Raw genomic sequence first — 27044 nt, 5'->3', positions numbered from 1 at the left:
ATGAGACAGGGTCTTACAGTGTCGCCAAGGCTGGTGTCCAGCTTCTCATCCCCCTGCCTCAGGCTTCTAATGCTAGTACAGGTGTTTAATATCATGCTCAGTCTTGTCTTCTTATTCTGTTAGCAGTATCGTTCATTTTAATAACATCGTCCAACTTATTGGTTTTTCTTCCATGGAACATGGAACAGTCTTCTGTTTAAAAATTCAGCTGGCTGTGGTGACCCTATGTCTGTGATCCCATCGCTTGACTTGAAGAGGCAGAAGGGTCTGGAATTCAAAATCATATTCGGCTACATGAGATTCTGCCTCAAGGAAACTAACTAAATAACTAAATAACTATTCATTACTAAACACAGGGCTAGTCAACCTTTCTCCCACTTTATTGTCCTTAACACATACACACACACACACACACACACAGAGAGAGAGAGAGAGAGAGAGAGAGAGAGAGAGAGAGAGAGAGAGAGAAATAAATATTTTAAAAAACAAACACAGCATTGTAATGTCTGTGACCAGTTTTGATTAGTTTTTGGAAGGCATAGACCCCATCTTTTCACAGACGGTTGTCCAGGGTGACCCTCCCTCCACAGATTGCCCTGGTCAGAGAGCAGCTGATGATCCTGTGTTGGTCTGTCTCTGCATTCTCTGTTGGCTTCCTGACCACACCATCTTGATTGTGCAGCATTGTTGGAAGTCTTGGACTTGGTGTGTCTGTGTGAGCGTGTGCCAAGTGTCTATAGGCTGTCAGAGGCCAGAAGAGGACATTAGACCCCCCTGGAGCTGGTGTTACCAAAGCTGAGCTGCCCAACATGGGTGATGGGAACTGAACCTACATCCTCAAGAGCAGCAAGCACTCTTAAGCACTGAGCCATCACTCCAATCCCTTCATCTTTTTAAAAACAAAGTCAAGTTTTTATTTGGGGTGGGTCGGTGATGCTAGGATTAGCTGGGCAAGTTCCCTGCCGCTGAGCTACACCCAGGCCGTATTTCATTTTCTATGTTGATATAAATAGTATTTTCCTTTTAAAGTTTTTGCATTGATTACTTAGTATACAAATATAGTACTGTGGGGCTGGACAGATGGCTCAGTGGCTAAGAGCTGTACTGCTCTGGCAGAGGACCCGAGTTTGCTCCCAGAACTCACTCACATTGGGGAGCTCACAACGGCTGTAGTTCGAGGTCCATGATATCCAATGCCTTTTCTGGCTTATTCTCCCTCTCTCTCTCTCTCTCTCTCTCTCTCTCTCTCTCTCTCTCTCTCTCTTCCTCTTTCTCTCTCTCTCTATCTCTCTCTCTCTCTCATGCACACACAAATGTGTGTGCACACACACAAATAAAACAAATATTTAAAAACAAACACAGTATTATATTTTTTAACTTCAATTATTCATTGTTGGTACAATTGGATTTTGTTTACTAGTCTGATACCCGACTTTCCTATAATCATACTAGTTCCAAGAGTGTCAGTTCTGGGTTTTTTGTTTGTTTGTTTGTTTGTTTGTTTGTTTGTTTTTTTGTTTTTCGAGACAGGGTCTCTCTGTGTAGCCTTGGCCATCCTGGACTCACTTTGTAGACCAGGCTGGCCTCGAACTCACAACGATCCGCCTACCTCTGCCTCCCAAGTGCTGGAATTAAAGGCGTGCGCCACCATGCCCAGCTAGTTCTGGTATTTTCTACACACAAAACCCTCTCTTCCCAACACACATACCTTCTTCCCTTTTCTTGTCTTATCTTATTGGCTAGGGCTTCTTATACAAGTTAAGTTGGCACAGTGCTGGGCGTACCTCATTCCTCATCTTAGAGGGGTTAAGCTGTTATGTGTGTTTTGTCATCCACCATGCTGAGGAAGGCTTTCCTCATCTGTAGCTTACTAAGAGTTCAGTCATGAATAGGTTTTGGGTTTTGTCAAAAGCTTTTCTTGCATCTATTAATGTGATTGTGTGCCTTGCAATTAGGAGAACCATCCTTGCATACCTAGGGGAAAACCTCATTCAATCACAATGTGTAATTCCTGCTATGGTGTTTGGGTCTGTTTTGTGCTTGTTGTAATCAGGGTTGCAATTGCCGTGATGAAGCACCACAGCCAAAGCTTTGGGGAGGGAAGGATTACTCTTCCACAGCATTCTTCATCATCAAAGGAAGTCAGGACAGGAACTCAAGCAGGGCAGGAGCCTGGAGGCTGGAGCTGATGCCGTGGCCATGGAGGCTGCTGCTCTCTGGCTTGCACATCCTGCTTTCTTATAGAACCCAGGACCTCCTGCACAGGGTGCACGCATACACAGACACACACACACTTATGCAACAAAATGGGCGGAGACCTTCCCCATCAATCACTAATTTTTTAAATGCCCTAAAGAGCTGGGCATGATGGGGCACACCTTTAATCCTAGCACTCAAGAGGCAGAGGCAGGTGGATCTCTGTGTCAAGGACATCCTGGTCTACAGAGTGAGTTCCAGTATAGCTAGAGCTGTTACAGAGAGAAACCCAATCTCAAAAAACCAAAACATAGGTGATAGATAGTTAGATAGATAGATAGATAGATAGATAGATAGATAGATAGATAGATAGAGCTTGCCTATGCCCAGTCTTATAGAGACATTTTCTCGATTGAGGCTTCCTCCTCTCCATTGACTTTAGCTTGTGTCAGGTTGGCATAAACTAGCCAGGACAGCGCTGTTATAGCAAACTGCTACAGACTGGGCACTTTAAAGTGAACAGGATTTTATTGGCTTCATATCAATACCAAGGGACCAAAACCACATTTGGTAATGTCTTTTTGGGAGGGGAGGCAGTTCGAGACAGGTTTCTCTGTGTGGCCTTGGCTGTCCTAGACTCTTTTTGTAGACCAGGCTGGCCTCCAGCTCACAACGATCCAACTGTGTCTGCCTCCCTGAGTGCTGGGATTATGGATGTGCGCCACCACACCTGGCTGCTTGCTTGTTTTTGTTTTGAGACACAGTCTTTCTCTCTAGTCCTGGCTGTCCTGGAAATTGCTGTGTAGACCAGGCTGGCCTTGCCCCTGCCTCTCTAGTGCTGGGATTGAAAGCATGTGTCATCATGCCTGGATCAGTGGTGACCGCCTTGTGGCTGTAATGCAGTAGAAGGCACCATGGGGTAAGAGAACAGGCAAGAGGATCAGACTTGCTTTCACAGCCAACTTACTCCAGGATAATGAAATTAATCTATCTGTGGGGGTTGCTTCTCAAGACCTAAGCCTCCCACTGGTTCCCACTTCTCAACCCTGTTGAAGATTAAGTTTCCAACACATGGACTTTGGGGAACACATGCAAACTATCACACGTGTGGTGCTGTGTTTGATTCCCTAGTGTTTTCTTGAGCACTTTTGCATCTGTGTCCCTAAAAGATGATCATCAACTACAGCTGTCACTCTTTGTGACTGGTTCTGCTTCTGGGGTGATGCTGGCCTCACTGAGTGAGCTCAAGGTCTGCCCAGAGCTTCTGTCTTCTCAGAGAGACTAGAGAAGAGCTGTGTCACTTTCATGGAAATGTCTGGCAGGGTTCACCAGTGAGCCATCTGGGCCTGGTCTTCTTGCTTTAGAAGGTTATTGAATATTGATTAGATTTCTTTAGTAAGCCTATTTCTTCTTTGTAAGTTTTGGTGGATTCTGTATTTGCCCATTTCACCTAAACCAGGTATCGTCAACGTGTGGCCTGCAGACCATGTGCATTCCAAGATAGTCTGGCCCTGAGTGCCTGGGGCAGTTGGCAGGGTTCAGGTTCTGGAATGTTCTTTGATGAGAAGCCACCATGGGATCAATGGGACCTGTCATCTCACTGCACAGACAAGGCACCCCAAGCAAACTGTGGTCTCTCTCTCTCTCTCTGTGTGTGTGTGTGTATGCATGTGTGTATGTATGTATGTGTATATGTATGTATGTATGTGTGTGTGTGTGTATTCATGTAAACATCAGACTTGCAAACTCAAGCAATTTAAGTGTCATGAGCACCTGTGCTGACTTTTGGAGACAATCAATCTGTCAGAGAAAATGCATCTTACAACCACTGCAGTAGGAGGGCGGTCCTCACTACTCAAACCCTGCCCAACCCCCTGGGAGGGTGAGAATTAGTGCTAACCTGGTGAGACTATCATGGTGTGGTTCCCTCCAAAGCAGCTGGCTGAGGCTCAAGAATCTTGAGGCCAGCTGTTGTGTTTCCCAGGTGGATTTAACCCGAACCTTCCCATTCCTGGTTCAAAAAAAGTTCTAGAAAGCTCTTCCACTGGGATTCACCTGCAGCTCAGGGTGAGTCCCAGTGGAAGATGAAAGAAGAGGATACAAGCTAGGGTTGTTCTGTCTTGTCACCTCTCCTTTTGGCTTAAAAAAAAAAGGTGTTGGGGCTTGGTTTGTTTGTTTGTTTGTTTTTGTCTCTCTCTTTCAGTTGTTTTTGTTTTGTTTTTCAAAGAAGGTTCTCATAGAACTCAGACTGGCTTCAAACTGCTAGGTACACAAGACTAGCCTTGAATTCTTGATTTCCTGCCTCTACTTCTCAAGTGCTGGGATTATAGGCATGTGCCAGCACATCTAGCTCCGGTGCCCGTAATTGACTGGGGTCTCAGCGATGACTGGACTGAAGGTTCTGAACTGAACAGTACTCCCATGACAAGCAATTACTGCAGGATTAATTGTGGTACTGAGCGTCTAATTACTACACATCAGCTAGTGGCTCATATGGTAGAAGATAGCGCTGAGCTCAAATCCAACCCAGAGGCTGGGGCCCTAGTGACGGTCTTCACTTTTCAGATGAGGATGAGGAAAGCTGAGTGGGGAAGAGGAGCACAAATGTGGGCGCTGGGGACCTGCCCTCTGCCCAGCCTGTGTGGCTAATCCCCCAGACTCCTCTCCCGTCCAGCCCTAAGGTGTGCCTTCATCTTACTGCATTGCGCTTCTGAGGTTTGATCAGGAAGAACTCAGGAGGCAGAAGAAAACCTCTGGCCCTGTTCCTACCCAGTGAGATCTTGGTGCAGCCAGCCAGGTTTGCACAAGCTCTGCTGATGGCGCCTTGCAGAGACATAAAGGGACGCAGATCCTGTTTCTGGGAGGTGTAGCTCCCCCTCCTTTACCCACCACACGTGTTTTATAAGTAGTTTAAGATGAATGTCCAACCCTTGGCCTTGTTGAAACTGAGGAGCCCAGGATCTCCCATGACCAGAAGTGGGCCAAGGACACTCTGTAGAGATGTGGGGCTGAACGGTGAATACCTTAAAATTTCCCCGTGAGCCCTTCCAGAAGAGCAGATGGCTGCCCTGTCCATGCCTCCGCCCAGATGCCCTCTTTAGAAGGGTGCACAGCTTCCGAAACATCAATAAAAAAGGGGGAAATCGTGTATAATATGCCACTCATACTTTCACACCTTGAAATAATATTTTGGGTATATTTAATTGAAGAAAATGTTATTAAAATAATTTACAACCAGCCATGGCAGCACATGTCTGTAAGAGACAGAGGCAGGAGGATCAACAGTTAAGGCCATCCTGGGGCTCACAGCAATAGCCCATTCAACAAAACAAAGTGTGTGTGTGTGTGTGTGTGTGTGTGTGTGTGTGTGTGTGTGTGTGCGAGCACACGTGCATGCGCATGCATCTGTATGTGTATGCAACCTCTGGCGCCATCCACATTGTTTTGATACATGGTCTCTTATTGGTATAAAACTCGCCTGTTGTCAAGGTGATTGGCCAGTGAGGAGCCTCGGGGGTCTCCCTGCCTCCACCTCCCCAGTACAGGAATTGCTAGCATGCTGCACCTCACCAGAATTTTCATTTAAACAGGGTTCTCAGCACCAAACCCATATTCTCATGCTTGCAAGGGAATCATTTTACCAACTGAGCCTTCTTGCCAGGGTAGAACTACCTTTAAGATACGGTTGGTAACTGGGCAAGGTGACGCACGCCTGTAATCCTAGCACTCAGGGAAGCAGAGACAGGTGAATCTCTGTGAGTTCGAGGCCAGCCTCATCTACAAAGCAAGGTCAGGACAGCCAAGGCTACACAGAAAAACCTTATCTCGAAAACCAAAACCAAAACCAGATAAGGCGGCTCTTCCTTACACTATTTCCTGGTTCTCCCTATTCCAAGACGAGGGCATTTTTTGTAGACAGTCTCCTGCCATGCCCACTCAGGGCACCCTTTTCTGAAGACTCCTTCCCAGCTCTGGGGAGCCCAGTCTTGAGTAAATCTGACAGGCTTTGTCCTCAGTCAGTCCTGGGGAGGGACAGGCAGAACAAACCAGCCCGCTGTCATGAACAGTGCACATGGAAGCCAGAAGACCAAGACCAGCTCCAATCCTCGCTGCTCAGCGTCAGTGCTGACAGGTCACTGGGGGCTCCCTTCCTGTTTGGGTCCTGAAGAGCCAGCAGCACCAGCCGCTCAGAGGAGGCTGTAGGGAAGGTCAGCCTGCCCCTACACTGATTGCCAAAGGGACCAGGCACCCTGGGCAGGCCCATTCACAAATCCCCAGCCTCCAATGATTGCAAAGAAGGTAGGAACCTGGATGGAGCCCACAGCAGGGGAGGATGAATGCCTTATTTGCCGCAAAGCCTGGTGGCATTTGAGTGGGACTGTTTCTGTACAACAGTAACAACGACGTCCTCCGCGTTCAGCCTGGAAACGCTCACTCTAACAAATGGACCAATTATGTCATTGTGACAAGAGTCATTATTGGAAGGAAGATGAGATTTCTTTCTTTTGAAGTGGGGGTGGAGGACTCAGAGTGAAGTGATCTCAGCTGAGGGAACACACCTTCCTTCAGTCCCTCCTTTTGGGGTTCCTCTGCTGTGCCCATCCTCAGGGACATCAGGGTACAGCCTCCACCCTGACACAGGTAGATGACGCAGGGTTATGATACTTACAACCAAAAGGGGTATTGGCTCGGGGCCAGAGAGCAGCCCTCACAGCCTCACCCAATGCCCCTAGTGAAGGATGAAAGAGCATCATTATTAGCTGAGGTTTTCTCCCAAGGACTTTGGTCTGGATTCTGTATCCATCCGTGCACCCCTTTGCTGAGGCCCTGTTTACAGGCAGGCACTGCCCAGCTCCATCTGCTGGTCTGAGTCCTTCAGTGGGAACCACTGTGTGGTGGCTGGGACTTCTGGCGGCTCTGTGGACAGTTTGCTCTGTAGCGCATCCCTGCAGTAACGGGTCTGGGACAGGTGCTGGGGCCGATGGAGGCTTGGGGGCATTGACTAAGGCATGAGCCTAGGGCCTGCTCTTAGGTGCCCAGCCCAAGTGGAGCCAGACAGGTAAGGCAGTCATGCTTGTTCCTGGCCCAGGTCTGGGGATAACTGTATTTGGCACTAGGGAGGCAGCTCTCCCTTAGTTCTTAACACAACAGAAAAACTGCCTCAGTAGGGAGCGAGTATAGATGCTGAGTCTCTTGATGGGCAACCAAGGCTGAGATCTGGGAGAGCAGTGGCAAAGAGGATAGGCCCAGCCACTGGAGACTCAGTCACCCTAAGCATCCCTGCATCGGGTTATAGGGTCCCTGCCATGCAGCTCCCAAGCAGCAATCTAAATCCTTTACCAGAGGGGCATGGACCCAGGAGCACTGTAGATAGACACTGACCACACATCTTCCCCAGGATCATGGTGGGGGTTCCAGGCCCCAAGACCTTATAACTTTCAGAGTTCTAGATGGGCCAGCAGCAAAATAGGAGCAAAAGCAGAAACTATGCAGTCACATGGGTAAGCACACGTGCGTGTGCACGTGTGTGCGCGCACACGCACACACAATGTGTGTACAGAGACACATGTGCATAAGCAGACAGGATGCACAATGGGCACAGGCACATCTGAAACACAGACACATGCACATTAGCACACAGAACTCACTGATTTCCAGAGCCTGTGGGAAAGCCTCACTGACACGCCAGACCTTAGACCTCCAGGGAGCAGGGAACACTTTGGCCTTGGCCCAGGACCCTGGCATCACTTTGCCTGGTTCCACCTAACAGCTTTTCTTTATCAAGGTGTAAGGAGAAGCTGCCAGGTCCCTGGCGGAACCCGAGGGTTGGATCAGTAATAAGGCCTGTGTGCAAGTAACATGTGTGAGAAGAAAGCAAATGCTTTGCTCTCCGAGCCTGCAGAAGCCCCAGCATGACCGCACGGTGCACTGACTTGTCCAAACCTAGCCCTGCTCCTCAGGCTGACGAGAAGGACCCCTCCCTCCCACCCTGTCCCCTCTTTCCTTCTTATTCCTGAAAATGTGAGGAAGTTCTGCTAGACGTGTCGCGTTACTGAGGAAGGAAGGTGTCCCAGCGTGGTTATTGGTCTCACTGATAAAAGAACTTAAGAATGGATTGAGGATAATTTTATTACCATTTAAAAGAAAAACTCCAGGGCAGGCAAGGTGCAAATCTTGGCAACCGCCCAAAGGAGGGAGAACAGAGATCACTATGGCTTTTTACTTAGGCATGGAGGTTTGGCAAGCAGGCAGCCATGTGGCAGAATGGCCAAGGGATGGATGGCTTTAGAGAAAAATAAAAATAAAAAAATGAAGAAGCCCAAAGTACCAAAGGAGGCAACACACTTAGGCTCTGACCAGCATTCAAAAGAAAAGAGCAGAAGGGAAAGTTGCAAGTTTCTGGCTTGGGACTCAGGCTGGCAGGACCTAACAGGCCCTGGTGATGGCTCTGCAGCCTTTGCACTGCGGGCAGGAATTCTGGGAAGGAAAATACACTGTCTCGTTAAAGGGATAAATATTCCTCCCATCTCTTTAGCATATAGCCTTAGGTGAATCTGCCTTCCAGAGGGGTAGCCCCTTAGCCAAGCAGTTTACTGCCCAACTGCAGTATCTGTTAGAAGAGGCAAAGAATGTCTCCCCCCAGAGGAAGATTGTTTAGTCTAGGAGGCAAGAGCTTTCCCTTAATGAGCCTGCAATGCTCCTGTAATGTTTCCTTCAGCTCTTACAACTAGGTTTTTTGTTTGCTTGTTTGTTTTTGAACAGAAAAAAAAAACTGGAAAGGTCAAGCATGTAAGAAGCCAGGACTGTTTTCCTCACGAGCTAGAGCTCCTGGTTGTTTGGCTCTCCTGGCCGCCTCCAGCATCACTGGTTAGTCATCTCCCTGATGGCTGAGACTCTCAGGACCCAGGAGGTCCTGGTGTTTGCAGTGTGTCCCGTGTGCATCCGTGACTCTGTCCACAGTTTTCCTGTGTGTGCCTGAGAGCTTTTGCACAATAGTGCAGCTTCCAGGACTGCTGTGACTGAGAAGGCTGGATGCCAGCAGCGGGTAGTGCACTGGCTGGGGACAAAGCTGCAAAGGGACCTGACTTGCTTGAGCCTCGGAGAAATGGCCACGTGGGTCTTCTCTCTCCCACCTCCAGCTGACCTTGACTCCGTGTCAATCATGAGAATTTGCCATCAACACTCAGTGCAGCCTTTCTGAGGATTTTCTCCTATGGCTGCTGTGGTCCAGGAGAATTTACAGACCAAGGCCTAAGCACCTTGAAGTGGCCATTTCAAAGCCGTCAAAGGAAACCCATCTAGCCTGCGGGAACAAGATTGGCTGAGCAGGGAAGGCTTACCCTGAAGGAGCCGGGCTGAATGCAGCCCATGCATTCCAATGCCTGGAACAAGGCTTCCTACTGCTACAATTAGCATCCAGGTCAATGACAGAGGCCAGCAGCAGCAGCTTGGAGACTAGACCACTGACTCTGATGGGGTAGCAGCTCAGCCTGTCGGGTGGATGCTGTGCCCACCTTCCGAGCAAATAGAGACAAGGAACCGCCTCTTCCTCCTCCTCCCCATCTCCTCCTCTCCCTGCTCCTACGCCTCCTTCTCTTCCCCTTCCTCTTTCCCCTCTTCCTACTTTTCTTTCTTCTCCTCCTCCCCTTGCCCCTCCTCTTCCCCTTCCACCTCTTCCTTCAATTCCTCCTCCTCCTCTTCTCCCCACTTTCCCCCTCCCCGCTTCTCCCTCCTCCCCTCCCCCCTCCTCCTTCCCTTCCCCCTCCTCCTTCCCTTCCCCCTCCTCCTTCCCTTCCCCCTTCCCTTCCTCTCCTTCTCCTCCCCCCTCCTACTTCTCTTCTGTGCTTGCTTGTCTGAGACAGGCAGGAGGGAGGCTGGGAGAAGGCACTAGTGCTAAGCCTTACTCTGAATCTGACTGGAATGAAACAAAGCTCATTCCACGTACACCTTGGACGGACGTGCCTGACAAGGCATCCTAGTGAGGGTGACTGGCAGCCCATGACATTCAACAGAATGTGAATTAGGATGCCAAGTGCCTGTAGAAAGATGGGCTCGTTCGGTGGTGTGGGAATAGGTTCTTCAGGGACACTTCTGAGGGATCAAAGCTCCAGTTGTCAGATGAAAGGGTGTCCTGAGGAGCGGCTGGCCAGGGACATGGGCATCAGTGGAGACACATTTGGGGAGATTCGTGTAACTGAAGTGAGCTCATCTCTCATCACGCTGTGTGCCTTCAGAGGCTGTGGGACCGCAGGCGATGAAGGCTGGCTTAAACCGTGAAAGCGTTTTTTTGTCCAAGCATATCCCATCCTTAGGGTTGTGTTAAACTGCTCTGGATGTGAGGTAAATGAGCCAAGGAGACGGTCTCTCTCCTCAGATTCCCTAGGAATAGATCAGGTCCTCAGCAATGCATGCCACCAGTCTAGGCCCACTGGAAACCACGGCTAAAGGCTTATAGGGTGGGGAGGACAGTGGTCGGTAGTGTTGTGCTGCCTATAGGTGGCATCTTGCTCCTCACACTCAAAGGTGTTTTGGCTTTTCCTCTTGATCCTTCGTGCTCCTTCTATACACACTGGGCACTGGCATGGGAACACTGTCCCAGTGGTTATATTGGTCCCCGTTTTCCTCAAATGGGATATGACATGAGACTGGCACTCAGTGTGTGTTCCATGGCCACAAGCATGAGTCTTTCAGGCAGGAGTCAGCAAGCCGGCACTATGATCTGCTGTTGAAAGTGTAGTAGATGTAGGCCACTGTCTATTCACGTGTTGTCTGTGGCTTGTTTGGGCTTTGATGGCCAAGCTGAGCAGTTGTGACAAAGATCATGTGGCCCACAAAGCAAAGTCACTCACTCTCTGGCCCTTTACAGAGGACATCTGTGGTACAGGACACAGGAGTACCGGAGAGGAGGGACCTCGGGGCAGGATTCGGCCAGATCCCACTGTCAGGTTAGAGACACTGGTGGCCAGCCTCGCCTTAACTCAGCCTGCCTTCTTTGCTTTGTGAGCCAGTGGCAGGACCCACAATGGTCGCTGTGGGTCATCTTACTCTTACTCTCAGCAGGGACCCAGTGCCGGACGTGGCACGGGAGCCAAACTGTATACTTGCAGAGCCAAGACTCCACGCCCCCAGCGCCATGGTATAGCCTGGGATGGTGTGGTGCAACCCTGCCTGAGAGATGGGGCCCTCCTTTCAGGTGCCACCCCCACGTTACCCCATTACCAGGTCCAGCCACAGTCCTGGTCCCTCTCCACCTTGATGCCCACTCCAGGCTCTGCCTACCATGTAAGCAGAGCACCACAAACATACACATAGCTAAGTCAGTTCCATGTTTCTCAGCCTGGGGCTCCTGCCCTTGTCAACCTCTCCTGGCCCACAGGGATCCCACCGCATAGGCACGTGTAAAGCTCTCTGAAAACAGACCCACCCTTTACACTATCCTGAGCTCACCTCTGCCTCCTGCCACCTTGCAAGCATCAATATTTGATAAGTGACCGTGACCCTCAGATAAAGTGACACCTTAGATGGTGGCAAAGGAGTGTAGGATGGTGAGAGATATAAGCAGCCCCAGTGAAGAGATGGGCAGGCAGAGCCATGAGTTATGGAATTTCCAGAAAGAGCCGGGCTGAGCCTCCTCGGGTCTGGAGCACAACCTGCCCCAGTTGGGAACAGTAGCCACAAATCACCTGACCGCTGGGGACGGGCTATGCGGCACAGCATTGTTGAAATGGCCAAGACTCCTTCTGCCGGGTCTGTGGAAGAAAATCGAGGCTGGCAAGATAATCTGAGACTGTGAGCCTGAGGGAGGCGCTCAGGCCCCTGGGAAGGAGCTCAGGGTCTCTTGATAGGATCAACTCTGGCTGTTCTTCCTTTCCCCAGCCTCTCCCCAGGGCTCTGAGTCACAGACACTCTGGAGAGTGTGAATTTGCATGCTGTGCCATTCATAAAACAAAACAAAACAAAACAAAACAAAAAACCCTCTTTGCTATTGTAAAGAAAAGCTCCACGTGGGTGTAAAGGACAAACGAATTTAGGACCTAATGAGGTAAAGGGACATAGTGAGGAAAGGGAGGTTCTTTGCTCCCCACCCCTCTCCCAGCCCCCTTCTCACTGGGTACCATTTGGGCTACTGTTCACTGTTTAATTTCCTCATCTTCCAGCCATCCAGCCTCAGGTGTTGAGTGTGTGTGTGCATGTGTGTGTGTGTGTGTGTGTGTGTGTGTGTGCGCACGCGTGTGTATGTGTGTGTGTTAGTGTGTATGAGAGAGAGAGAGAGAGAGAGAGAGAGAGAGAGAGAGAGAGAGAGAGAGAGTGTATACATGTGTACATGTGCATGGGTGTGGGGGTAATGGTTGATGTCAGGCGTCCTCTCTATCACTGTCCACATTAATTTTTGATTTGGACTCTCACTGAATCTAAAGCTCACCCACTGGCCAGACAGCTGGCCAGCAAGTCTCAAACCGACTCCAGTCACCACCTCCCCAGTGTTGGGATTAGAGGCATGTGCCTGAATTTTTAAGTGGGTGTTTAAAAAGCAAGCGCTTCACGGATTAAGCTGTCACTCCAGCCCTCTGCTGCCATTTCCGAGCATTTACTTCTGCCTACTCCCAGAAGCCCCTTAGTCCTACCCAGCAGGAAGCTGGCTTGAGGCAAGTGTCCTCCAGCCAAGGGTGAGGCCCAGAGCCTGGTCACCCACCAAAGGCCAGAGCCTGGCTTTGCACAAGTTATGAGTGAGTTCTCGAACACGCTGAGACTCTGTGTGGGGGAATGGAAGGCCTCTACCAGCCTCTTCCCTCACACTGGCCATCTCTACATGCTCTTCCTGTGTTCACTATAATCAGATTTATTGGGCAGGGACACAGCGCTAATCCCATTGAGACGCTGATGATGTTGAAGAGCCAGATGTCCACGGGGAAGTGCGGTGGCCGGCTTTGGCAGTAGGTGGTAATTAGAAATTGGGAGGAGCAGGCAGGATATTTGCTGCACTACCCACACAATTACATGGCAAGAAAGCACACAGCAAATTGTGGGGCTGGAGAGTCAGCTGCAATGTGTGTTCTGTATGCCCCGTACCAAATGTACACGCTGAGGTGCACGTGTGCCCTGCTTACAACCGTCCAGTCCCAGTAGCCAGCCTTGTCCCAGCCTTGCAAAGCCTCCCTCCCAAGCCCAGCTGAGGGCTTAGCATGATCACTGGAAATATGAGCTAATGTCCATGAGTCTGAGAGCTTTCTTGGATGGCTTAACCTCTGTTAAGGGCTCCAAGTACACTGTGCTGAGCACTTGGCCCAATGTTTAATCCTTCAGTGTCAAATTAGCACCCTGCATCTTAGGGAAATGCAAACAAAAGGCGTATCAGCAAGCCCGACTGAATTGGCTTGGGCTTTTGAAGTAGAAACACAGCAGATGCATCTTGGCAGGTGGGAGCTGCTGTTCAGAACACATTAACCCATGGGCGGAAAGGCTACTGTCTTGGCCTGATGTGGACACAGCCATGGACTCAATTCAGCCAGGCATTGCTTTCCTGGCTGCAGGTATAAAGTGGGCCTTAGGCACAAGCTGGGGCTCTTTCCTGCTGTTGGGCAGAGAGGAGGGGAGTGGGCCCAGCAGTACCCAGCCCTCCTATTCTCCACTGTGCTGCCACTGAACTTGTTGGGGATTTCGAAGTCACTTGCTGCTGCTTAGCAGACGTCCCACAGATTTGAACATTCTAATGGGCTTTTTGGCTGATATAATGTTTGAAGGCGTGGCAGACTTCAGTCCCACCCCCTACCCCACCCCACCCCCAACCCTACCCCCCACCCCCGTACAGTTTGTTTGGGGCCGATTTTGAGAGGGGCGAGAAACACTGACACATCTTGTCACCTGTTTCTGCCCTCCATCCAGTAAAAATGCCCCACACAGCCAGCCGTGCTGAGGGTTCTGGACCATGGCCAGGCCCCGTGCCCACCTTTGTGTGCTAAGCCTTTCCCCAGGGACTTAGTGCCTGGCACAGGTGGACAAGGTCAGAGCTGTTGAGAATGCCTTTTCCCTAATCCGATTGAAACCTCTGGGCTGAGTCTGTTGTCTCCTGACAGCCAAACCGGTGCCAGGCCTGCCGCACAGCCAGGCACCGACAGGATGTTCAAGGTTTTCTGTCGCCAGGTCCTCAATCAAGAGAGCAGCCCCTGCGCCCTGGACAGCAGGAGGGAAGAGTCTGACTCTCACACTGAAGGTGGCCAGCACAGAGAAGGGCAGGAGGGTGGTACGTGCCATCTGCTAGTGGATGGGCCGTGGGGTCCTGCCCACACTCTGGTCACAAGCCGGCTTGGCAGGGGTGGCCATCTGTGGCGCTGACCTCCCATCGAAGACTTGAGACTCACCCAGCAAGTCTCCCAGTTGGACTCTGTCTGAGGGTCAGCCTCTTCCAATAGTTCCAAACCAGAAAAGGAGGACGGGGAACCATAGTGGAGCAAGGGGTGGGGCCAAGGAAGGAAGTGAACAGAGGTTACCCACAGAGGCCTGGGAAGAGGAGGATGAAGACCCTGTGCTTCATCGGGCTGGGGTCCGATTCCTGCATCTTGTTTTTTGTTTTTGTTTTTGTTTTTGTTTTTCAAGGCAATGTTTCTCTGTGTAGCCTTGGCTGTCCTAGACTCGCTTTGTAGACCAGGCTGGCCTCGACCTCACAGTGATCCGCCTGCCTCTGCCTCCCGAGTGCTGGGATTAAAGGCGTGCGCCACCACGCCAGGCTTGGTTCCTGCATCTTGTCTCCCTTCTGAGTAGCAAATCTTGAGGCTTCAGTTTCCAGTCCTGGTACAGCTGGAGCTTGTCTGGGCCAAAGCCACCACTCTCTGACACCTGGCAAGGGTGACGGGGATCCAAGAGGAGGCTGGGGCAGCATGGCATCCTGAACCTGCCACTCTTTGGGACATTTAGAAGAGCCTGATCCAGCAATTTTCTTATACCTTAAGCCCTCTCTTCCCAGTTCGCCACTTGAATAGAACCAGTCTCTCAAGTGTCCCAGGGTGGGTGTGTGTTGGGGGGGGGGTTATTCCCAGATGATGGCTTCTTTGTCTTTTCCACAATCCTGTTCTGAGAACAAACGCAGTTCAATCACTCTCATTTCTGTGAAATCCTTGGCTGCATCACTTTAAGAGGCGCCCCCTCCCCCATACTGCCCTTGCTTTCTGGGCCCCAGCAGCCCTCCTGTGAAATGAGAATACACCCACCAGATATGTTCGTCTTTTGTCCCCAACATTTCCCACAGCTTGGAGTAACCGGTGGCTTCGGTGTGCCACGGGGGCTCTTGTTCACACCTGGGGATGTGGAGTTTGTGTGGCGAGGCAGTTCGTTCAGCTCCAGTCCATAAAAGGGACACCTGAAACGTGTCCTGCCAGCCCCCTGTACAGGACGGTCAGGCTTTCTGCGGAGCTAACCTGGCCTTAGAGGGACTGGGGGAGCCACCCTTGCTTCCTTGGACACTCCATAAACTGTTATCTTGGGACACCTGGTGTCAGCCGGTGTCCCAGAAGCAGATACATGGGGGACTGGCCAGCCACCCCAGTGACAGGCATTTGAGTTTATTCTGGTCTTGTTGTTTCAAACAAGGCTGCACTGACAACCTTGATATCGGGTGCGTCTGGCGTCCATTATGTTGTCATGCCTGGTCTCAGCAGAAGTGGAGAGGGGTGGCCAGGAAATGGGAGGGCACAGAAACCTGCCAGTGCTGGTCTGTGAAGACCCTTCTGTCTGCAGTCTGTCCAACCCTAGCCCATCGCTGAACCTGTCTGGCTGGGACTCATCTGCCACCCTTACAGAGGAGAGAGTCTCTGCCAGGCCAGCCCAGGCTGGTCCTGAAAGTCACCACACAGAGACTTCTCATACCTCACTCTTCGGGTTTTGTTTGTTGAAGTTCTTGGGCTTTGCAGCCTCTTCAGGTCCTTCCCACTCATCGTGCGCCACTTGCTAGGGTGGATGAGTCCAGCATTTTATCTAAACACAGTGGGCTAAATTAGGGGTCGGGGAGGCCCCAGGATCGTTCTGCAGGGGAAGATAAAAGCCCCAGATCCCTGAGGCCACCAAGAGTCAGAGGTACACACTCCACCAGCGCCTGCACCCTCATCTGTTGACACACGAACGATACACGCCCCCACAATCTATCATCCGTGTACAAGCTCAGACCCACCATCCTGACCACTGTTTCTTTTCCACTCTTACGCTGCATCCCACCTCTCCCCTTCTCCACAGAAACATAGATTTAGGGAGGGCAGCCGCTAAATTAGCCCTGTTCCTCACAGGAACCATTCCAGCTCCCTGACAAGAAACCTCAGCTTGCTTCCTTTGTCCACCCTGACGGTAATCCTGGGTACCAGTGAAGGTACCCAATGGTGGAGGAGGGGCACCTTCAGTCACTCTGCCCCAAGGACATGGGACTCCTGTCTGTCTAAGGTTCAAGTCTATACCTCAACCTCCAGCCTCCAACTCCCGTGAATTCTGCCACTTTCTGGAGATGCTCCCTCATTTCCAGCCCAGCACCTGCACAGAGTATAACAGAAGGCAAGAACACCAGAGGCCGCCATGCCCTTGGGGACCACTATCCTCTTCCCTGGGGCCTCAGTCCAGCTTTTTAAGCTGGTAGTAGCCCAGAGTAGCCCAGCACCTAGCTCATCTTCAGACACTGAGGGCAGGTTCTGCCACCCGTGGAAGTAGGTACACATGTCCATAACAGAAGGAGAAAAACAAAGACAGAGATGCCAGGAGAGACACCATGGGCTGCCCTTCCCTAAGACGGACACTGCTGAGTCTGGCTTCTCTCCCCAGTCTGTATACATCCCAGCTGAGTCGAGACACAGATTATCAGCAGTGCTGCCCCATCCCACTTTCCTGATCTTGGCCACATCTCTCCCCACTGCTCAGAGTCCAGCACGGTGGTCTGGTGTCAGTCCCTTGCTTGTCCCCCAGGACACCGGTGGCTGGTTTGGATAGGCACACTGGATGATGCCATGGGTGCTTCTTGTCAGGCGGGATAGCATTGAGGCAGCTGGCAGAGGCCATAAATGTTGCTCAGGCTATCCTGTGTGGCCAGGCACAGGATGCCCATACAAGTTAGAGGCAGACAGTTTGGAGGCTGAGGCCACACCTGGTGGGGTCAGAAAAGAGATGAGCCTGGGACTGTCAGGTTTAGGAGCACGAGGGGCCACTGAGGGCCTGGAGCCAGCTCCTGTCTCAATGCTCTGCTCCAGCTCTGGCCAGCCCTAGAGATAGCTGTGTGCTGCCTGTGTTCAGCGAGGTGCGGTATTTTAAATGTTTTGACATTTTAAATCTGTGTTGGATATATCAAGTGTGTTTAATTCCACTGTGACTCACCCAGGAATAGAATTAGTGTGTCTCCTGGGATGGGGCACAGCTGGGCCAGAGCAGGCCGGGGAGTTCTTGCTTGCCCTCTGTGGGCTTCCAATGGAACAGCTCTGGGTCCTGGCCTGCTGGGGGAGATGTTCAAGGTCAGAGGAGATGCAGCTTGGCGAGGCCATAAATGGCCCAAGAGGGAGATGGGGCTGACCCAGCACATGCACCAACACCTTCCCTTGAGCAGTGTGCACCCTGCCTGTTGAGCAGAGCTTTATGCAAATGGAAACTTGGACTGCCTCTTCCCCAGACTTCCCAGTGATGGTCTGTGGCTACCTAGGGGCAAAGGCAACACCTTCACAGGTGCTTCAGCCAAGTCCAAACGAGGCTCGGGGGCGGGGAGGGGGAGTGTCGTCCAGCCTGCTCCAGCACTGTGGGTGACCACTCTATTCATTCCGGGTCATGGCTGCCCTCACCACAAGACAGGAGCTTTGCAAAAAAGTCATGAGCATCATGGTAGCCATGCTCTCCGTGTGTTTCAGTGAGGATATGTGCACATGTGTGATTTTGCTCCGAGGGTCAGCTGGACGCTGTTGAGGAAGCCAGGCTGAACTCACACAGGAAACAAATCCTTGTTACTGGCCACAAGAACCTGAGATTCAGTTTTTAACAAATGTAGAGTGTAGGCAGAAGGCCTTGGCTGGTGACTGGGGCTAACCTTCCCCCAGAGCTCCGCGCGGCACCAGGTGGGTGGGAGAACGTATGGAGGCATCGCTGTGAACTGTTTACATACAGAGTGGGAGCCAAGGGTTCAGCTTCACTGGACAGGCTGTGCTACGGGCTGGGGTCCTGGACCTGATAGTCCTAGACCCAGGGAAAGCAGGTTGGAAGCTGAAATGGAGGAGGAGGAGGAAAAGGAAGAGGAGGAGCAGGAGGGGGAGGAAGAAGAAGAGAAGAGCAGGAAGGGGAGGAGGAGGAGGAGGAGTTCCAGGGAAGGGCCTGGTCTGGTGAGCAGGCCAGATGGGGTGTGGCCTTCCTAACTTGGCATGTACCTCCCCTAGCCCAGTCCCCAGGTCCATGTCTGAGTCTGACAGCCGCCTCTTTCTCTTGCAGGTCAACACCTTCATGTCCTTTGTGTTCCCCATGCTGGTCATCTCCATCCTAAACACTGTGATTGCCAACAAACTGACAGTCATGGTGCACCAGGCCGCCGAGCAGGGCCGAGTGTGCACTGTGGGCAGCCAGAACAATTTACAGCCCAGCACATTCAGCATGTCCATCGAGCCTGGCCGTGTCCAGGCCCTACGCCATGGAGTCCTCGTCTTACGTACGTAACCTCAGACCTGGGGGAGCAGACAATGCTGTGGGGCTCGACCCAGAGCCAAGTGTAAAGACATGGGATAGAACACGGGCTGAGCTCAGCATCGGCACTCTGCCCTCTTCGGTGCCTTGTACCTTCACTCAACCAGCACGAGGCTGGGTGCCAACCCTGAGCTTGCCCACAGATACGGGTAGACTTTCTTGCTATAAATCAAAGAAGCAAGAGATACACTCACAAAAAAAGTCACATGCCAGACCTGGCAGCTGGAGACCGCCGTGGGGGCAACATCTAGCTAGAAGGTCCTGGTAACAGAGCTGCAGGCAGAAGGCATGCCAAGCAAGTGCCTGGTGGCCAGACAGTTTGCGGCAACAATGCTGGGCAGAGGGGCTAAGCCTGAATCTGGGAGCTGATGCAACCTCAGGAAACAGTCATCAGGTGCGATGCATGGGAAAGTCTCAGGACAGAAGTCTTTTTATCCTCCAGACCCATGTCTTGCAGTTTGACTATGGCTGTGGCTGTGGCTGTGGCAGTGGCTGTGGCTGTGGCTGTGCTCCTTCTTGGTCCTGCCCTTTTCAGGCTTACTTCCCAGCAGCTCTAGGTGTAGTCTCTGGGAAAAATGTACATCAGCAAGGAGTCCCCCAAATCAGCCCCCTCAGAGCCCAGAGTGGGTCTAGGTGGACCTCCTCCTCACAGATGTCCTCACCTGAACCCAAAGGCAGCAACTGTGAGAAGGGCTCATTCTCAAACACCTCCTCCCAAGGACACTGCTAGAGCCCAGAGCAACCACCTCATGTCCCCCACTAACCTAGTGTCTCTCAGAGTAACTGGGGCCTGTCCTGGTTCCAAGGAGGAAGCTGAGGCTGAAGGTAGACAGAAGCATCCGAGACCTCAAGCAGAGCTGCATCAGTGGTCAGCCACCTGCTAGGACATACCTGGGCCAGGGAACCTGTCAACTGCACCTTTCATCTTGCTATAAGGGCCACCCTATAGTCAGCATGCTGTTCCATCTCACTGAGCTGCCTTCTGTCTTGTAGTTCCTTGTGGGCTCTGCCTGAGTCCTCATCATCCCTACCTAGCTATTTATGTCTGTAACAGAAGAGAGAGAGAGAGAGAGAGAGAGAGAGAGAGAGAGAGAGAGAGAGAGAGAGAGAGAGAGCGCAAGCGCACATGAGGGGCCCTTCCTGTGCCAAGCAATGCATGTCTCCCAGGTCAGCTGAGGTGTACCAGCACCCAGGAAGGTTGGCCTGGTTGGCGTTCTTTGCATTGGGCCTGGTCACTGCTGTAGCAAGTAGTGCAGTGTTCAGCTGTCCCTCCCCCGTGTCAGCCCAGGCTGGGGATACTGTAGCAGTACTTTTGGGGACTGGGTGCCCTTTAGAGACTCAAGATACCACAGATCTGCTTCTAGCAAATTTGACAGTGGGATGAAAACTGAAGGCCTCCGGGGGTCCATGCTGCACAGATGAGGAAACTGAGGCTGACAAGCTAAAGGCTAGAGCCGGTACCTTGGAGCAGTCCTTGTGGTCACTGCCCTAGTAAGGCCGCCGGTGACTGCTCACCCTCAGGGTTGTCCCAGCTAGGATGAGCTCTGCATAGCCTGACAGAAAAGCAGTTCTCCTGCTTTGCAAAGCAGGGCTGCAGTGCAGGCAGGCCAGACAAAGAAGACGAGGGCAGTGAGAGGAGAGGGATATAGACAGGGGCTTGTCCATCGCTATCCAACAGAACTGGTCCTGAGGTACCCGTCAGCCCTTTTGGCTGAGAAACCCAGAGACTGCACAGGTGGCAGAGCCTCCTCTCTGCAAGTGCTGCCTTGGCAATGGCTCCTTCAAAGCTGGCCCCTCATGGTGACTGACCCTCTGGCGGCCACAGTCTCCTTCTCCCTTCTTCCTCCTCCACAGTGGCTGCAGTGGAGTGGGACAGGGTCCTGGTGGAAGGAGGGAAAGCTGCAGTGACACTATTGTGATGAACACGGGTGCAAGCATTTCTTTCCATTCCTGTTTTTAAATTCTTTCAGGTCAATTCTCAGAAATGAGGGTACTGCATCATGGGGTTTGGGTGTTTGTTTGTTTTGAGAAATTGCAGTTTATCACAGTGGCTGCAGCTTTTAGCGTCCTTCCATCTGTTGTTTTGTGTGTCCCGTGTATATGCACGTGTGTGTGGAGGCCAGAGGTCGACATCAGATGTCCTCCTCTTTTTCCCTTCCCCTCCTCTTCTGAGATGGCGCCATTCAGTGAACTCACTGAGTCAGCTGTGCTAGCTTGCCTGAGAGCTCCAGGCATGCACATGCCTCCACATTGGTCTGCAGTGTCCTAGCACTGGGTTTCTTTTTAATATTTTACTAATTTATTCATATTACATCTCAATTATTATCCCATCCTTTGTATCCTCCCATTCCTCCCTCCCTCCCGCTTTCCCCTTACTCCCTTCCCCTATGACTGTGACTGAGGGGGACCTCCTCCCCCTTTATATGCTCATAGGGTATCAAGTCTCTTCTTGGTAGCATGCTATCCTTCCTCTGAGTGCCACCAGCCCCCCCCCCATCCAGGGGATGTGGTCAAATATGGGGCACCAGAATTTGTGGGAAAGTCAGTTCCCACTCTCCACTCAACTGTGGAGAATGCCCTGTCCATTGGCTAGACCTGGGTAGGGGTTCGAAGTTTACTGCATGTATTGTCCTTGCCTGGTGCCATAGTTTGAGCAGGACCCCTGAAGGGCCCGTCATAATGTTCTTCTTGTAGGTTTCTAGGACCCTCTGGACCCTTCTATTTCCCCATTCTGCCATGCTTCTCTCACCTAAGATGCTCACTGCTGCGCCAGGTGCTTTGTTTTGCTACAAAAGGAAAGAAAGCGGTCCATGACTTCAGAGTGTCATCTTTGCCTCTTGCACGTCTCTCCGTGTTTCTGAGGCCAATGACTGTCTTGCAGGTGCTGTGGTCATAGCCTTTGTGGTCTGCTGGCTGCCCTACCACGTGCGGCGCCTCATGTTCTGCTATATCTCGGATGAACAGTGGACTACGTGAGTACTCGGCCTTTAGCCAGCAGGAACAGGGCGGCCACAAGCTCCACGCCTGTCTGGAATGAAGGGAAGGATGCTGCGAGCCTGTGGCTCCAGGGAGGGCGGCTGGATGAGGATGGCTATAGCCAAGAGGTCAGAGCAGGCAAGCAGATCCTCAAAGTCATGTCCGAGATGACCCTGTCACATCTGAAGGTGCTTTGGGTCACAGCTACTCCGGACTGGGCTCAACAGAGTCACACAGAGAGCTGTGACTTGTCACAACAACAAGGGAAAAGACAGGGGAGACAAGTTCAACTCCCTCCCAGCAGCAAGCCACTTGTGAATGCCATCAGCTGGGCGAATCGTAGCTGACTCAGCACCCAGGTTCTGGAGACTGGCCACAGTGCCCCTTCTGCCGAGCTTGAGTCAACTCCCAGAGGGAAAGTAGGTCATCAGCATGATGAATTGTTTGCACAGATGAGTCAGCTGTTGTAAGGGTTGTGTTGGTGGCCAGTCTAGATGCTATCTGGGGGCCAGCCACCCAGCAAACCTACTCTGTGAGATCTCTCTGTGCCAGCGCCTAGTGTGTGAGTAACAGTACCTTCAGGGTAATAGGCACCAGCGAGCAAGACATAGTCCGCTTACGGGGAGATGCTTAGGGGCACAGGGGCAGCTCTAAGCGAAGGCTTCTGGAGGCCAGGTGTGCCTGGAGAGGGAGGGTAAGAGCCTCATGAGTGGGTGCAACACACACAGACTTGAGGGGCCTTAGTGGTTCCTGCCTTTGTTGTGTGGTTTGGGACCAGTGGGCCCTGAAGCCTTAAGACACTGAGCTTCTGAACAGGACTCTGGGCAATTAAGAAGGGCAGATGAGAGAGGTGTGGCAAATTAGAGAGGCCATGCCCAAGTGGGGCTGTGGTCAAAGCCAGATCCATCAGATACCCTAGAAAAAAGGCCTTCGGGAGGCTTTGGTACGCTAAGCGGCCACACTGCCCATCCCTGGTCCCTGCGTGTGCTGAGGGCTGTTGGGCGTCTAAACACCCCTCCCCTCCCCCAACAGGTTCCTCTTCGACTTCTACCACTATTTCTACATGCTGACCAACGCTCTCTTCTACATCAGTTCCGCCATCAACCCCATCCTCTACAACCTGGTCTCCGCCAACTTCCGCCAGGTCTTCCTGTCCACACTGGCCTGCCTCTGTCCTGGATGGCGCCACCGGAAGAAGAAGCCAACGTTCTCCAGGAAGCCGAACAGCATGTCCAGCAACCATGCCTTTTCCACCAGTGCCACCAGGGAGACCCTGTACTGAGCCCCGAGGAGGTTGAGAGGAGGCCTCAGCCTGTGCACAGGGCCGCACCCCTCCCAGGCCTCCAAGGGTTACATAGGGGGCCAGTGAGGCTGGGGTTTCCTCAGAAGAGGCTTCTTTCTCCCCAGTTTCTCTTTCCTTCCTCTGGCCCCTCCTCCTTAACCCTCTGTCCTTGCCTCCCTATCCTTCCCCTCCCTCCAATTTAAAACCCAGAACAGAGACTGTTTCTCTCCCAGCCCCTCAAAAGGCCTTTAACGAGAAGAAATTAGTGCTCACCAAGGACAGCCTCCTTTGTTCCCAGACTAATGGATGTTTAGAAAGAAGAAATGAAAGCATCACACTGGGCCCGGGCTCTTGGGCAGATGGGTTGTTGTAATCATAACAGCACCCTGTAGCTGCACCAGCTGGGCAAGACAGGACTAAGACTGGACTTGAGCTCAGAGGCACAGGCGCCATCTCAGCTTCCTCCTGCCTCTACCCCTGCCCTGGTCCAACAGAAACCATGGCTTCCTCTGAGCCTCATATCTAGACCTTTCCTTGGCAGGCTGGCACACTGCCTCTCCCAGGGTGGTCCAGAGAAGTCTCTAACATTCTCTTTAAGGTCCAGGGCCCACAGCCAAATGCTGAGGGGATCTAGACCTCTGGCTACAACCCTGGACAGCTATGGCCCACCCAAAAGAGACCCAAGTTCCCACATGCTCAGAAAGGACTAATGGGCTGGCCTGGATTCACACAGGCCTAGGACTTCTACCATTTTAGGCCTGTCCTCACCCAGGACAAGCAGGACAAGCCTCAAGTGGCTTTGCTGAAATACCTGCACTGGGACCTTTGACCTCTTGAATCTGCAGAAGAATGGCAGACAAGTTGGGCCTGGCTTCCCCTGTGCAGGTGGCTTTGGTGGAGCATGCATAGTCCTGTGTCTCTTATACAGCTATATAGACTAAGGCCTGGCAACTACTGGCTCCAGGGCGGGACTCCTGAGAACAGGGCACTGAGCCAGGTCCTCAGCAAGATGCCAGTGTCGGAGACTCTGCAGGTAAGGAGAGGCCGAGCATCCAGCTGGCCAGCAGCCCTGGACTGAGGCATATGCCAATGTGTTACCAGCTGCCAAGCAGCCTTCCTGGCCCAGGTTCAAGGCGCCTGGAAAAGCAGGCACCCTTCATCTCCGGGTGCTGTCTCCAAACAGGACAGAAGCATCTAAGCCTCCAGCCAACAAGGCTGGCCGAGTGCTTGGAGACAGTCCCTGGATGCCATGGACCAGCAGGGTAGGAGTAACAGGAGGGCCAGAAAGCCAAGTTCAGCCTTTTGCAAAAGAGTCTTGAGACCCCATTGCCTGGAAGAGAAAATTAGCAGATGAGCCGCTGGCCTGTGAGAATAGTGTTGCGACAGGACATGGGAGGCCCAGTCATGGCTCAGGGCTAGCCTCTGCTCCCTCTGAACTATAAAACAATGGGTTGAGAGTCAGGGTACCTGTGGTCACACAGAGATATGGGGAGGGTGTTCAATTACTTGAATCCCACAAAACATGGCCCCTCAGGCCATCAAGGGCAGGGCCTGTGTGAGTCAGGCTCAAGGCTGACACCAGGAAGACGTGATCAGCCCAGAGGGAGGCCTCTCCAGGCAGAATCTGTCAACATGGGTGGCCCTCCCAGCCCCGTGGAGTGGGTCACAGGCCACTGCTTTTTCATGAGGAATTCAACTTAGGCTCAAGCCAGGCAACCCAGCCCCAGGCCTCTACCTTGGGTATGCGGACCCTGAGGAAACCATTCTCCTGAGTCTCAGCTGACTGGGACTGTCTTGGAGGACCTAGCCTGGAGGAGGCAGAAGGAAGGTACCTTGAGGACAAGTAGAGCCAATGCCCTATCATATGATAACCCAGAAGTGCTGTGGCCTCATTACAGGGGTGGGGTCCAAGCCGTCACTAGAATTCCTTGCTGTGCTCTTTAGCGTCCTGTCTGTGTGCTTGATGTAGTTAGGGACACACGTCCATGCACCACCAGATGCACCTGTCATCCTGGTCAAAATGGAGACAGTTCTGGAGGCTGCCCTGGGTGTCCTGGGCACCCTAACCTGTAGTCCAGAGTCTCGTGACCCAAGAGTGATGTGGTCATGTGCCCTCAAACATCTGTCAGAATGCCGCACATCCCACAACACTGCAACGAATGAGCATCCTCTCCATATCTCCCCATAAAGAATAAAGGAAGCTGTGTACATCCAGTTTGGGACTTTGTTTATACATCTGTGCACACATCTGTTCATTCATTCAGGCAGGCATGGCTGATGAACATATAGGCTTCTATCTGCCTCTTATAAGCCATGGGTGGGAGTCACATCTCCTAAGGACTGCGGGATCCTGTCCACTTCCCTGCACACTTTCTTGAAGAGTTAAAAGTCACACACACACACACACACACACACACACACACACACACACACACACCTGCTGCCAGGCTTCATGGCTTCACACTTGTTCTCAGCAGACATGGCTCCATAGACAGTTGAAAGATGGATATATATATTGGTTTTTGGAGACAGGGTCTCTCTGTGAAGTCTTGGCTGTCCTGGACTCACATTGTAGACCAGACCAGCCTCGAACTCACAGGGATACACCTGCATCTGCCTCTTGAATGCTGGAATTAAAGGCATGTGCCACCACTGTCCGGTGAAAGATGGCTATTTTAAAACTCTGGTTAAACATTTAAAAAAAAAAACTTTGGAATTTTAGACAATACGAATTTCCTCAAAGTTAAGAAGTCTACATGCAGAATGAGGAAGAAAGAGCAATGCTTCCTGGCCTTTCACTCAAATGTCAAGTGGCTCAATCTGAGCAGGGCTGCACTCAGAGGACAGGCAGGCACCAGAGATAATGATGATGATGATGATGATGATGATGATGATGATGATGATGGGGATGATGTGGATCGTGAACACTTTTCTGTTTTGCTTCCAAGACAGTAAAGGAGACTCAAAGCCAACAACACCACTTCCTCCAGCCTTAGAAACTGACACCTTCCTGTCTGTAAAGCTGACTCTCCAACCATTAGCTCTATGGACCCTGTGGCCTGAGCTGCACTATCACTAGCCTGCCTAGATTCTCTCTCTGCTGTGGGATTATAGTCTGGTAGGGTTACGATTGCTGAGATGAAACACCATGACCAAGGATTTTTCACTCACAACTCAATATAACACTTCATCATCAAAAGCAGTGAGGGCAGGAACTCACACAGGGCAGGAACCTGGAGGCAGGAGCTGATGCAGAGGCCGTGGAGGGATGCTGCTTACTGCCTTGCTCCCCATGGCTTGTCCAGCCTGCTTTCTTATAGAACCCAGGACCATCAGTCCAGGAGTGGCCCCTCCCACAATGGACTGGGCTCTTCCTATCAATCAGCAGTTAAGAAAAATGTTCTCCAGGCTTGCCTGCAGCCAGGTCTTATGGAGGCATTTTTCTCAATTGAGGTTCCGTCCTTTCAGATGACTTCAGTTTGTGTCAAGTTGGCATGAATCTAACCAGCACATAATCCCACACGGTGCTCTCTGCCACAGACGTACAGCCCAGAAGATGCCTTTTCACCCACCCAGCTCCCTCCATCACCCTGCCCCTTGAGGAGAGAGAAAAATGACCTTCTTCCCAGACTGAGCAGTATAGGAGACCAGTGGCGTGATGAGTACCTAAAGACAGACAGACATGAGAGTTGTGTCCACTTGCTTAAGTGTTAGATGAGGTATGTAGTTAGTGGCGTGTGTGTGTGTGTGTGTGTGTGTGTGTGTGTGTGTGTGTGTGTATGAGAGAGAGAGAGAGAGAGAGAGAGAGAGAGAGAGAGAGAGAGAGAGAATGTGTCTACTATAAACTTCTTCTGCCAGACGTGGACCTTCAGGATTCCTTTCTCTTCTCCCAGAGTCCTCAGTGGAC

General features: G+C 51.8%; 1 protein-coding gene across 1 annotated transcript in view; it reads left to right on the top strand.

Annotated features, from left to right (window-relative positions):
- The window catches only part of NTSR1 (neurotensin receptor 1), a 44502-nt gene extending 17703 nt beyond the window's left edge, over positions 1 to 26799 (top strand). The window contains exons 2-4 of the mRNA XM_084776725.1: positions 18631 to 18844; positions 21761 to 21851; positions 22888 to 26799. Coding sequence (XP_084632851.1) covers positions 18631 to 18844; positions 21761 to 21851; positions 22888 to 23137 — 555 coding nt within the window. The 3' untranslated portion in view covers positions 23138 to 26799. The remainder of the gene's footprint in view (positions 1 to 18630; positions 18845 to 21760; positions 21852 to 22887) is intronic.
- Positions 26800 to 27044: the final 245 nt, after the last annotated feature.

The sequence above is a fragment of the Acomys minous genome (assembly GCF_964271855.1).
Source record: "Acomys minous genome assembly, chromosome: 3".
In the NCBI taxonomy this organism is placed as follows: Eukaryota; Metazoa; Chordata; class Mammalia; order Rodentia; family Muridae; genus Acomys; species Acomys minous.
Note: the sequence above shows the minus strand (reverse complement) of the source record. Positions and strands in the feature narration are given on the sequence as shown.